At 37.6% G+C, this 14,046-nt stretch overlaps 1 protein-coding gene across 4 annotated transcripts in view; it reads left to right on the top strand.

Annotated features, from left to right (window-relative positions):
- HERC2 (HECT and RLD domain containing E3 ubiquitin protein ligase 2) overlaps nt 1-14,046 on the top strand; it is a 116,689-nt gene that overhangs the window by 2,922 nt on the left and 99,721 nt on the right. For all 4 annotated transcript variants that reach the window (XM_050907275.1, XM_050907284.1, XM_050907265.1 and 1 more), the window contains exon 3: nt 8,960-9,074. In XM_050907275.1, the coding sequence (XP_050763232.1) occupies nt 8,960-9,074 (115 nt within the window). The remainder of the gene's footprint in view (nt 1-8,959; nt 9,075-14,046) is intronic.

The raw sequence follows: 14,046 nt of genomic DNA, 5'->3' as shown, positions 1-14,046 counted from the left end.
AATTTTCTTATTAGGTTAACTGTTTTTGGTATTGCACAGGTCCTCATCACAGAACTGTATCTGGATATATGTGTTCAGTATTTTAAAAAATGTGCATGTGAATCTTGAATTGCTCCTTTTTGATGTATTAAATGGCAGATGTCTTCTGTCAAATAAAGGGGTTTCGGGCTCTGGAGAATTTTTCTATTGCATGATTAACTGTTTTAGCTACTGGTTGACTAGCATGACCTAGCTGCATGTGAAATTTCTTTATAGGTGTAAATCCTGCCTCTTAATCCTTTAATTTCTATGTGTACTGGATATGCTGATTTCCTACCGTGTATGTTTTTACCAGCTAACTATAGAAGGACCTTATTGGTGTTCAAGAGACTGTCAACAGGAATTGAAAAGATGAGCATAGCACCTAGGAGAGGTTTGAAGAAAGACACATTAATTTATGTGAATTAATCAAGCTGACTACAAATTATTGTTTGGAATTAGACCCTGAAACTCTTCACTTTGCAGCTAGATTTTTAACTTTTCACTGTACAGCAGTCCAAGAGTGGGTAGGTGAAAATCCTTAGAGAAACAGAATTATACTGGGGAATTCTTACCTTAGAAGACACATAGAGATTGATTAGTCTTTAAAACGAACTTTTTTTGTTTTTAAATGAAGTTCTTTGCTGCTGGAAAATTTGGGGAGTATAGCTAGAAATGGAAGTGAAATGTTTCATTTGGTGGGCTAGTAGTCTCCAAAGTCTGACTTGCCTTTTTTTTTTTTTTTTAGTCACTGTTGCCAGAGAGTTTGCTCTTTAGACTTGATGGCTGTGGCAGTTATTGTGTATTAAGCCAGTGAAATCTCTCTGAAAATCATCGGATTCTTTTTTGCTTTAGCTCAAGACGATGTTGCATTAATAATGTAATACATGATATTATAATACTACGTGCATGAATAAGTCTATAATATAGTGGTATTAATATATTAAGAAAAGAATGACACATGGATTTTAGCATGGATTGTGTTTAATCACCTGTGCGCATCACTGTTCCAGCTGGCATCCAGGCCAAATTTGAATGTTCTTATTCACCTTTGGGATGTTACTGTTAAGAGACAAAGCCAGCGTGATGTAGCATATTATTACTGTTCTTAAGAGAATATCAAAGACACAAGCCCTTTTGTAATAGCAGTGAGCCTCTAGCCTGCAGGATTAACTGGTGTGAAATGTTAATGGAACTATATCTTGACAATGTATTTTTTGCTTATATTAATTTATCTGAAACTAATCAATAATATTGTAGGAAGCCAAAATGCTCTACAAAGACCCAAGTGCACCCCATAACTATTCCATGTCTTTTTACTAACTTTGTAATTATTGACCTATTATTGTATGATTTACAGCTGCTAGTATAATTTTGAACTGATTAGAAACATTTGTTTTATTAAAAGTCTAAATTTCCCAGTGAAGCAAAATTAAGATATTCTGTGTTGTCTGAAAAAACACAAACTGTTATAGCAGCTGAAAAATTAGGACAGTTCAGCTCAATATGAGGTAACATCAATAGTACAATATGTAATATTACATGTATCAATAATATGTGTATAACATCACCATTAATAAAATAATCCTATGAAGTTATAAAACAGGTGGATTTTAGTACAGGCCACTTTTTCATGGGTCATGTTTAACGTAGTTGCTAGAAAGGCTGGCATATAACTTAAATTTCCAATTTATTCTTTTAGAGTTGAATTAATACATTTAAAAACACCTACCTATTTATGTCTATTACTGGTAGAAACCATCACATTTATAGCAAAATCTGTGTGTAATGGGAGATTGTGTTTTAATGGCTGTTTCTAAGGAACATGTACTTTTTTTTAGAAAGGCAAGTATAAAAAATATACAAATGGAAGGGAAGATTAAAATTGTTTCCCTAAACCTTGATACCCAGTTTGCTGAATCAAACTGTGCTTAAAATAATTCTGATTAAATAGATGTACTGTACTACTAATTTAGAACCTTATGCAGAGAACTTTAATTAGTGATGGCTGAATAACGAAAAACTAGAATTGCTGTCAGCTAATGGGATGCATGTGTGTGTTCGAATGGCGTTTAATTAGTCTGCTTATTCTGGATCCTGCAGAGAACTATTGTGCTTAATAGCAGAGATTAGAGGTGAAAAACTTTCATTTTCCTGTACCGTGGAAAAAAACTTTAGGCAACAGTCAAGGTGCAAGAGCTGTCTACGAGAGAAATATGACGCATTTTCATCAGTTTTCATGGAGTTCATGGTTGGCAGGCTATTTCTCTCATCTTTTTTTGCCAGAGATGAGAGTAAGCTTTTTAAAATGAAATGGCCACCTGTAAGAATTGCATTGGTCTGAAACGTTTTTACCTTCCCTTCGAAGTTACATTTGGCATTTTGATTTTCACAAAAATCCCACTCTTCTAGCATCTAGATCAGTGTCTTTGCTTGTAAGAAGATAATGTAAATAAATAATGTCTTGACTATTAAAAGCAAGAAGTTATTGAAAGTTGCTTTCTCTCTATTTTGTTGATTTCCTGTTAATTTTCTTCTTAGTTTCGGTTTTCTGATCAAAAAATGAAGGGCTTATGTGGAAGTTCCTATAGCAAACTGCAAATGAGAACTCCTACATTTTTAAAGGAAGTGAAGTTTGCAATAGGGATTTTTTTAATTATTTAAAAAATGAAATAATGCTGTTCCTCCAAAATAAGGGATTTCCAGAAGGAGAGGTGAAGACCATATGTGGAGTGATAGGTTAGAGAAATGAAATTTAATGTTTATGCAAATATTTGGGCTCAAACAGAACTACCGTTCTGCAAATGGAGAAAGTTAGAGAATTTCTCTTCTAAGTTTGAGGGAATTGCATAGTTTTTCTTTGCATATGACCGTTAACTGTTAATAAAAGTTTGCTACAAATGGAAGACCAGTAGACTGTTATTATGGGGACATTTCTAGTTTAACCCCAAGTCTGTTAAAGTAATGTGGGGCTGCTGAACTTTTCTGTCTTTGCTATCAGAGCTTTAGAGCAGTGTGTTTAGATCTAATGATGTTTCACTGTGCTTTGCATAGGTGTGATAAGCAGCTGTGGTTTCAGGGCATGCTTCAGCAGGGGAGGAAGGAAGCTAGGACAAAATACTGCAGAAGATGACAATGAAAAAGGAAACACAAATTGAATGGATTAAAAAAAGCGAAAACAACAGAGACACTTGGGAAAGGACTTACTGTTCTGTGATGTTCTTCACCATTGCTGGGCTGAAAAAGTTTTGTTTTTTTTTTTTTTAATCTATTTCTAAAGAAAAATGTTTTTTAATGTAATCTTTAAAATACAGCCAGTGGCTAATGCAGAAGTAACTGAATGGAGAACAGATTCTCCCCCCCCCCCCCGCAATTCTGAGGTGAAGATTATTTAAGTAGCTTACATTTTAAATCCATATTGACATTTTGTGATTATGAAGTCACTTTCTTGAATTTCCAGTGCAGTTATATAATCAGGAATCCTACCTGAATCAATCCTTGGCCTTTTGTGTCATTTTCTTTTCCTGGCTTTGTTTGTCTTGAGCTCGAGTTAACTTTTGCAGAGGCTTCTATGCTTTCTGCAGGAAAGTTTATGAAACCACATCAAGAACGCAAGCAGCTGTATCACATGGAGTAAGCTTTGTCTGACTTAAACAGTTGACTTTAGAACAAAATCACAGCTGCTGATTATTCTTAAAATAACTTATTAAAAGCAAAATTGTAGTGGTGCTTTGAGAATTCTCAGAAGCTTATCCAGTTATGGTTTCAAGATTTAATTTTCTTGAAATGTAAGGAACTGTTAATGCCAATGCCTTACTCTCTAGAGTTGATGGGGATGGACGGGAATTTCACTGCCAGCCCTGTCGGAGGATGGCAGCAGCATATGCCAGCAAAACAAACTAGATAACCATTTGACTTAATTAAATGTTGTACCAGACAGAATAAATTACAGTTTAACTGCAGAGATAAGCTTAATAGAAGATTAGAGTTGGGGCTGTCCACTTTACAGTGCAGTAGAGGTTCACTTTGAAGGCTGCTTAGGCCATTGCTTTTTTGGCTTGGGTTAAGTGACTAGGGCTGAGACTTAGGTCTATGTGGGAGGTATGAACTTGGTGAGATACATGCCTTACAAGTGCAGAGATCAAGACACGGTCTGGGGATGAGAATGTGTGACAAGTGGTGGAAGTGGCTTGGGGTTTGTGAGGGTGAGGTGCGTAGATCGGGATATGTGGCTGTGGTCTGATCTGAGAGGAGGTCAGGAGATGCCATGGGAAGGCATGGGGAGTGGCACTTGATCTGGTGGAATGAGTAGGAGGATTAAGAACACGGGCCAAGGTTTTAAGGCAGTGGATAGTGGTGATGGAGCATGGAGCTGCTGTTGTCTCAGTCTTGGGAAGGCAGCATGTAGGTGGTAGGGCAAGCTGGGACTTGGGGTCCTTGTGGGGTTTTTACAGAGTGTACATCTCTGGCACTGTTGCCAGTTGCAAAAATTCAATCAAAACTTAATTAGTCCTAATTTGTTAATTTGCTGAGTTTGTCAAGTTCATCCCTTTAAACATTCACAAATGAAGTTACTAAATTATTAGAGGGAAAGATGCCCACATAAATCAAGCTATCTAGTGAGAGAGTGTTAGACTTAACAAAACACCAGTAGGTACTCTTGTACTTGCAACCTCAGTATGTCAGAAACAAGGAAGACACCAAACGTGTTTTTCTTTTGCACTGCACCATCGATTGCCTTGTGAACTTTCTTTAAAGAACTGAGTGGAAGAAGAGCCATATTTATGAAGAGGAGTTATATTTTTTGGAAAATAGAAACCAAAGAGAGATGTTGTCCGAATTTGTTCTGAACAAAGTTTTAGTTCTCCTGTCTCAGCACTTAGATGTGTTGATAGACTCCTTGCAAATGACTGAATGCCAGAAGTATCAGTGGGAGCAAAAGAAGAAAGTAATATGTGCTTGTGCTGGCTAAGATAGTCTTAAAACACTGTGGAAAGAAAGAAAAGCAGAATTGTGTAGTCAAAGCAGATATTTGACTTTTCTACCATACAGTTGACTTACTGTTATCTTCAGCTGCTAGTTTCACAGAATCACAAATGGTTGGGGTTGGAAGGGACCTCTGGATGTCATCTGGTCCAACCCCCCTGCTCAAGCAGGGCCACTTAGAGCCAGTTGCCCAGGACCATGTCCGAATACCTTTGAATATCCCCAAGGATGGAGACACTACAACCTCCCTGGGCAACCTGTGCCAGTGCTTGGTCACCCTCACAGTAAAAAAAAAAAAGTGCTTCCTGATGGTCAGAGGGAACCTCCTGTGTTTCAGTTTGTCCCCACTGCCTCTGGTCCTGCCACTGGGCACCACTGAGCAAAGCCTGGCTCCATCTTCTTTACATGTTCCCTTCAGATATTTATATACATTGATGAGTTCCCCCCTGAGCCTTCTCTTCTCCAGGCTAAACAGTCCCAGCTCTCAGCCTTTCCGAGAGATGTTCCAGTCCCTTAATTAATTTCGTGGCCCTTTGCTGGACTCTCTCCAGTATGCCCATGTCTCTCGTGTACTGGGGAACCCAGAACTGGACTCAGCACTCCAGGTGTGGCCTCACCAGTGCTGAGCAGAGGGGAAGGATCACCTCCCTCGACCTGCTGGCAACACTCCTCCTAATGCAGCCCAGGACACCCATTAACCTTCTTCATGGCAAGGGCACATTGCCGGCTCATGTTCAACTTGGTGCCCAGAAAGACCCACAGAGCCTTTTCTGCAAAGCTGCTTTCCAGCTGGATGGTCCCCAGCATGTACTGGTGGCTGGGGTTGTTCCTCCCCAGATGCAGGACTTTGCACTTCTCCTTGTTGAACTTCAGGAGGTTCCTGTCAGTGCCTTTCTCCAGCCTGTCGACATCCCTCTGGATGGCAGCACGACCCTCTGGTGTATCAACCACTCCTCCCTGTTTCTGTTGGTTGAGTGAAATATTTCTCTTAAGGGAGTTGTGAAGCTTCTATTATGGTTATAGAATTTTGGGATCATGAAAATAAAATTGCTTGAATAATTTATCACTTAAAAACTCAGACTTTTCTTTCACTTTTGGCTATCACAGTGGCAATTCACTGTTTAATATGTCTGCTGAATATCAAGTAGATTAATAGTGAACTTGTTACAGTTGGAATTGAGTTGCCCTCAGTTATGACAGATGAATGGATTGTAAATACTGTTTCTTAATTGTCCTTTCAGTTGGTTGCCTCAATTATTGCTGCAAAAAAAGTCCAGTGTTCCTTTATTTTCAAACGTCTCCTTTTCCCCCTCCTCCAACACATATACCATTGGCAAAATGTTAACTACAGCCTGAATAAAAGCAAAATTGTTTATCTGAAGGCTGCTTATGGTGTAAGCTTCCACATGAGGTATTTGGAGAAGGAGGGGGAACTCTCTCTGACCTATAATCTTGGCGGTTGCTCTATCTTTATGCAACATACCAAGAAAATGACTTTGATAAGAATTTGAACACCAAGCCCAAGGCAGAAGAAATTTTGTTTACTTTTTCAGTTTTTAGTTGTGTGAAAGACTTGGGTGAACTTTATGCCATGTTAAAAGGATTAGAGTTTAAAATGGAGAACACAGTTGTTGATTCTACTTTACAGCAATGCTTACAAAAGTAGTAAGTTTTCTGAAGTAAGAGTGCTGCATTGTGAAGAACCTTGAGTTCCAAGCCTGTAGGCCTTTAGATTGTAAGCTTAAGGGCTGTGAGAATCATTTTGAATACCAAGGTGATCTGAGAATGTAAAATAAAATGTATGAAAAGACAGTTTATCAGACAAAAATCTTAACTTTGTAAAAACCATAATTTATTATGCAACCCATCTGAAGGGTAGCCTCACTCACGATTTTCAAGCTTGTATTTTAGCATAGGTTAGCATTCAACAGGTGAATGTTTAAAAAAAAAAAAATTCTATCACATATGAGCCCAAAATAATGAAATAGTTGTGGTTAGCTATTTTTGCAAGAAAAAAATTGTGAAAAATAAATTCCTTAAGTACCCCACTAAAGTATATGACGACATCTGATGAAGGGGAAAGTGAACACCATTTATTTTTGAAATATTTATAGACTGAGAACAATGCAAGAAATTCAGTCAATGGTGAATGGTTGATTTTTTTTTTTGTGTTGTTGAAATGCAACTTTAATTCAGACTATTCCAATTTTTAAAAAATTAAGCCAAATGTAAAGCTTTTAGCAAAACACAGAATCTTTGCAAAAGCTCTATGTGCTGTCTAGCTCTGAAGAACAGGGACTGTACCTTTCAGTAAAGTGTGGCCACAGTGTAATTCTGGTGCTGCACAATTGATAAATCGCAGATAAGTTGAATAATGTCTAGCTCACGCTGTGTGATTCTTTTCCCTCTTATCCCCCTGAGATCGGGAAACAGCAAGTGACAAATACGTACAATGTGTCAGCTCATATTTTATGATGAAAGAAAAACGATTGAAATCATTAATACGTGTTGGAGTGAATTTCTGAAGTATGCAATATGAAGTCAAGAAACTACTGTGGTAATTTAGTGTGTTACAGTGGTGTCAAAATATGCGACTTGTCTTTAATTCTTCATGTTAACTGAGATTAGCTAGATCAGCAAATGACTTCACTGCTGGTGGGTGCGACTCTTAAAACCTGTAATCTTTAATCATTAAAATATCTTTAGGAAATAGATCAAAATGAAGTATAAGTAGACTTCTGTGTATAACGGTAAATATTTTACAGCAGTTGTGTAAGTAACATTTTTGTATTACTCCTCAATTTGGATTTGAATACTAGTTATGTAACACAAAGATGCTTCTGAATAAGCCTTCAGCAGGTTTTTTTTAAATGTTTCCACTGCACCACTTTGGTATGCTAAAGGTACTCTGTTTTTCAATGTCATGTACTCCCCTCCTCCCTTATGCTATATGGTTGCAAATTATAGCCTGGTTATTATGGAACTTGCTTGGGCTGTTGACACCTGTTTTGCAGCATTTTATAAAGCAGGGAACGACATCAGGAGAAGACAAGTAATCCTGGTCATTAGGATTCTTCAAGGGAGATCCAAATTTATAAATCATTAGGAGACTCGTATTACAGCCGGTGCTTTCATGAGCGCTTCCAGCTAGCACGGTCCTGCCATTTGTTCTGTCACAAGTATTTGTCCTATTGCACACATAGTGTATTGGGAACTGACCTGGGCTGAGGCAGCCCCTCGCTCTTCCCCCAGGCGCAGCTGGTTTTAGTCTTGACTGGTTCCATAATCTGGTTCAGCAGATGATCACGCACGTGCATTAGCCTGCATGCGAGAGGAGGCGTTGTAGCAGCTGGAAGGAAGAGGGAGGGCTGTGAGAGATGCTTTGCACAGCAGGACCAGTTTGAAATACATTTGTGAATCTGTGCCTTGATGTCATGTGTTCTGGTTGAGTGCTCAGGTCCTCAGTTGCTGGTTTGAAGAGGGGACTGTATTGACTTTCTTCATGCTTCCCTGTTTTCTGACTTTATGCAGCTTGACTTACTTTGGATAGCTTTTCCTGAAGGGAAAAAGGGCACCCCACTCCATGCAGCCCCCCCAATTATTGCGTGATGTCATCTTGAATGTGTGGATAGTGCTGAGGTGACCAAATCCATGCTTTTGATGAAAATTTTTCACCAAAAGAAAGTTTATCTTGCTGTATTTGAGCCTATCTAAAAGTTACTGTTCTGCGCTTTTAGTGTGAAAATAGCATAGCTAGAGAATCAGAGATCCTGAAGATGATTTAAATCCCTGTCATGCACACACACACACACAATGAATATACCAGTGAGGTGATACATGTGTTTTCTTTCTTCTGAGACAAAATATAAAATCTGATGTATTTTAAATGTTAGCTTGAGTTGGCTTGAGAGAAAATTGTTGTGTTTAACTATATATAATGTATTATTTTTAACAGCTTGCTTTTACACGAGATGGACTATGTGGCTTGTGGAATGAAATGGTAAAAGATGGGGAGATTGTATATCCTGGAACAGAGTTAACACAAAGTGGTGAACTACCTCCAAGAAAAGGTATGGATTTTTAAATTATTTTTTTTCTTTGTTCATTTTTTCTTTCATTGCGATGATGAAAATGGAATTCAAATTTCATACTGTCACAGAACTTCACTTTATTGTCACCTGTCTATACAATTTGCAGGTGTTCATGTTTTGAATTAAATACAATTGAAACTGATTTCTTAAAAGCATACAGAAAGGTAACATCGAAGCCTTCAAATGAAGGCTTAAATCTGTTCCAGCCTTTTGAAATTAAACTTCATACCTAGGCATGTTATTATAAGAGAGGCTTGTCAGTGTCCTTTTGTTTGATACACTTGATGTGTTTACAGCTGAAGCCTTTGTTTAAAGGAAGTGGACTGAGGAATGCGGTAAAGCTGATACTGCTATTTCTAATTTTGTTTACGATCTTCATAAAGTAACTAAAAGGTCAGCTAAAAAACTGTCCACAATCTGACTGAGAATGTAGTGGGTTTTTTTGTTTTTGGTTGGTTTTTTTTTTTGGGGGGGTCTTCTAGTGTACTTGAGAGCAGTTCAAACACTGCGAATACTGCAAATGGCAGAGTAATGCATCTATTTAGAGAGATTACTTTGGTGGAAGTGGATTTCGTTTCGTGATGGGCTATGCTAAAAAGGAGTGATTCTGCTCTTGCCTTTTTTCCTTCTTCTGATTGTGGTGCTCTTTTGACTCCTTATTGAACAGAAAATTAAACTGGTCAAGAAAGGAAAAGGTTTATGTTTCCTAACCTGGCTGAAATGGGCTCACGAAATGGTCAGATAAGTTTTGTCAGTAATTTATGTGACCCCTAAATAAAAGAGGCTCTGTCTAGGAGAAGGGTGGAAATACTGCGTTTGGTAGCAGTGAACTATTATTTCAGCTTTTGTTACTTCCTGAACTGTACTGTTGGATAGACCGGGTATTTCAAACCAGTAATGCTCAATTCCTTATGGAGAGAAATTTTTTTTTTGTACCTATAATTTGTCTTCTTTACAAAATGGGGAGGAGGGGGAAGTCTTTTTGACTAGAGGAAGTTATAGCTTCTTTCTTGTAGAAATAATAAATAGTTTATGAGAGGAGAGTGAATTATATGTGATTTTTATCAAGAGTATAAGCTTTGTAGGCTGTGAGTGGCTGCATGCTGTGGTAAGGACTAGAATTATGCTCTTAACTGTTTCAGAGTTAGAAAACTTTTTTTTGTCCTTCTGCTACTGGCCTTTTTGAATATTATTGTTGACACTGGACAAAAATATGGCTGATCTTATCAGAAAGGCTACTACAGCAGCTGCTCATGAAATGAGTGGAGGTAGTGTAACATTTTTTTCTTAGGATTGGGTAGTTTCATGTATATTACTAAAAGACATCATAAACTTCATTCAACGAAGGGAAGGGTTATCCCCTAAATGAACTGTGGGAAACACTTTCCCGTTCACTGACAGCTCATGATAGAGGTGTTGTGATGGTCATGGTATAGCAGTTCAACACACTCTGCTCTCATGTAGCAAAAAGATAACAAACATCTATAATAATAAAGACAATATATTAAAGTAAATACCTGCTTTACAAATGAAATTGATGCAGTTTCCTCTTTTTGTGCCAGATACTTACACATTGTTTTTAGAGTTGTACCTGTGCTGGTCTTTGACAGAAAGCTGTTCTTCCAATATCTTTATAGCTAAGTAGCCACAGAGAATTGGAATTTTTGTTAGTTACGGTGCTGTAGTGCCTTCAGTGATTTTGAGAAAGCTTACAGAAAGATGTCATAGTATAATTAGTTTGTTTTCAGGGGAATCATTGAAATATCAACCAGGAAAATGCAAGCTGTCAGTTCTGATCCAAAACATATAGAGAAGTATAAAGTAAAAGTGCTAAGCATGTCGATCATCTGTGACTTCACATGTTCATACATGCTTGGGAGACCTATTCTGAGTAATGATGTGAAGTTTTTTTTTTTAAATGCTGGGTGTATGTATGTACACATGACTTTGAAGGATCAAAAAGGTATATAGTGTTAAAGGCTCTAGGATACTGTTACTTAAAAATACAGAAATTCTGATGGTTTACTGTAGAAATAAAGCATTTATTTTACCTTAAAATGTCAGTGGTCCAAGCTATGATGAGGCTTTCAAAAGCTTTCTTATATCTGTGGTGCGGGTTTTTTTGTGTGTGGTGTTTTTGTTGTTTTGGGTTTGTTTGGTTTTTTTTTGGTTTTTTTTTGTTTTTTTTTTTTTGTTTTTTTTTTTTTTGTTAAAGCAAGACTGTCACTTGTTGTTTCCAATACTGTATTGTGGTGGGTTGACCTTAGCCAGCTGCCCACCCAGCTTCTCATTCGCTGCCCCGTCCTCTATAGGACAGAGGGAGAAAATAAAATGGAAAAGTTCGTGGGTTGAGATAAAGCCAGGGAGATCACTTACCAGTTACTGTCACGGGCAAAACAGACTTGACTGGGGAAAATTTAATTTAATTTATTGCCAATTAAGATAGAGTTGGATAGTAACAAAGTTAAAAATTAAAACACCACCTTCCCCTTGCCCTTCCTTCTGGAGGCATTAAGTGTAGGTATTATATAGCATAGATCGCATCTGTTCCTTTCCACAACTGGAGTGTCTATGTTCTTCTACATAGGTACTTCTAAAACATCTATTTCTTGAAAAGCTACAGTAGTTTAGAAGTTTAAATACAACTTTTTCAGGCTCTTACCTCTTAGAATTAATGTATGAATTCTCTTCAGTGAAGTTAGCCTTCATAAATGCCATTGTGCTGACCTACAGGATTGGTGAAATACCTGTATCTTGATTACTAGACTTGAGCTTTGAGAAGAAAAAGCTAATCAAGGCTATTTTTGGTCCGTGTCGATCAGATTGTGTATTTGATTCCATTAGGCAGTAGTGAATCATGGAACCAGAAAAATTGGCGGTTGGTTTGCACCTCTGAACTTGCAGCTCAAATTGAGTTTCATGAAATTAAGATCTAGAGTATTTCAGTCTTAGTTGGTGGTTACTTTTTTGCATAAATGATCTACAGATGTAATTCAAGAAGAGAGAGAAAAGTACATACAAGTAATGAGATTTATATAAAACTCAGTGCTTTTATATTAAAAGCAATATATTTTAATCTCAATATTCAGATTTTGCTGCTAAATTGACTAATTTGGAGATAAATAAGAGAGGTTGCTGTAAGTGGTCCTTTTTATTCAGTCTGTTTTAAGAAGTTTTGATTTATGCCCGTCCATTTTAACTCCTTTTCTTCACTAGTGCTGTCGCTCTCTGTTGATGCTGACTGGGCTGCTCAGAAGAGGCACTTCATTCTTTCAGTGGATATCAGCAGTGGCAATAGACTGGAAGAACATGCTATTGATAGCGAAAAGCATTCCTTTTCTCTCTAGGAAGAATATGCAAATAGTGTATTTTTTTCCCGTTAGCAAGAACATTTGGTTAGGAATAACATCTTTTTGTTTTTTCTTCATGGCACTTTAAGAAAAACATGTTTGATAAATGCATTCAGCAGAATGTGTTTGCATGTTTCCAAGTATCATCTGAGGACACAGCTGTGACAGTAGTGATGTCTGAATACAGGTGCACTTGCAGCATGGCATGTACTTAAAAGATAATCAGGCTGCCCTCAGGAAATTTGGATGAGATTAATATCTTGTATACTGGAAGCTGTGTACTGAAAATAATAAAAAGTATTAAATAATGTTATTCTTACTAAATTTTTAAGTTAGAGAACCATTACTGTAAATTTTTAAGACAGATCAGTCAACTACACAGGTCTCTTATGTGGGTTGGGTTTTTTTATTTTTGATTCCTCAAAATTCTGTATAGGTGGGAATTTCTGTTTCTATTAGCTATTTTAAGTTCCAGGGCAAAAATATAAAATCGTCAGCTTCATGCCTCTGTCCTGCCTTTGGTAAACACTGTGAGCTTCCTCTTCTCTTCTGTTCCCCCTTTCCTGAAAGTTGGACCTTTGTCAGCCTAGTGCTGTTGAATCCACAAACCGTATTCAGTGTTGCACCTGCAAATAGATAATGAAGTCCAAACGCCACAAGCGATTCCAGAGAGGCTGGCAGAAACTAAATCTTTATGATAAGAATAATAGTATGTGGGAATTGGTTATGGTGGTGATCGTTCAGACCACATACGTATCAAACTGTAGTAGCAAGCAGGCATATAGGCTGGCTCCTGCCTTGAGCCTCCTTTCTTGTGTAAGAAAGAACTTGTTAAAAGTGAGAAGTACCTCTTTTTGCCTCTTTTCTCTCCCTCTTTTCTGCTTTCCCCAACCCAGCTGTATTGGCTGCACCCGGTGGCTCAAGCGTTCAGTACTCAGCTATGGATTATCATACTCTCTTTGCAGGACAGAGGGAAGTCTGTAGTAACCCTGTTGGGCAGTTTGACTTCATAAGTGGAAAATGCTTTATTGCATATTCAACAGATAATTTAAAGAATGCATTTTAAAAAATAGTATACCAGGGAAGAAAAGAAACTTTATTTCTGATTCGGGTTAGGAGATCAGAGTCTTCTGTCATCTGGACTTCTACACCTGGAAGGCTGTGTAAACATGGTTTGCAAATGGTTAGGCATGCGTCCTTCCTTCACAAATAACTATCAGTTGAAGTTTATATATATGCATATATGTAAAAGAAAAGCTCTTTGCCAGAAAGCAAATTATTGTTTTGGATTGCAGCTGAAATACTTCCTGGATCTGGGACTACCAGATACTATTTTAGTGTGGTTGTAAAATACAGCCCTTGCCTAAAGCACACTGCGTAACTTTTTGCCTTGTGAATGACAACATCTGTTGGGAAACTGTTGCAGGCCTTTACTTTCTACTGAGGGATTCCTAACTATATCAGTTCATTGGCATTTAAGAGCAGCACAAGATCATACTGTAACAGGTGCTGGAGGCGACTATGCAGTGTCAGTTATTTTCTTCGTTGAATATGAAATGTAAGTTCCACCTTTAGTTGCTTCCTTTTTATCCTCTGTTTAT

Source organism: Gymnogyps californianus, chromosome 1 (assembly GCF_018139145.2).
Source record: "Gymnogyps californianus isolate 813 chromosome 1, ASM1813914v2, whole genome shotgun sequence".
NCBI classification, from domain to species: Eukaryota; Metazoa; Chordata; class Aves; order Accipitriformes; family Cathartidae; genus Gymnogyps; species Gymnogyps californianus.
Note: the sequence above shows the minus strand (reverse complement) of the source record. Positions and strands in the feature narration are given on the sequence as shown.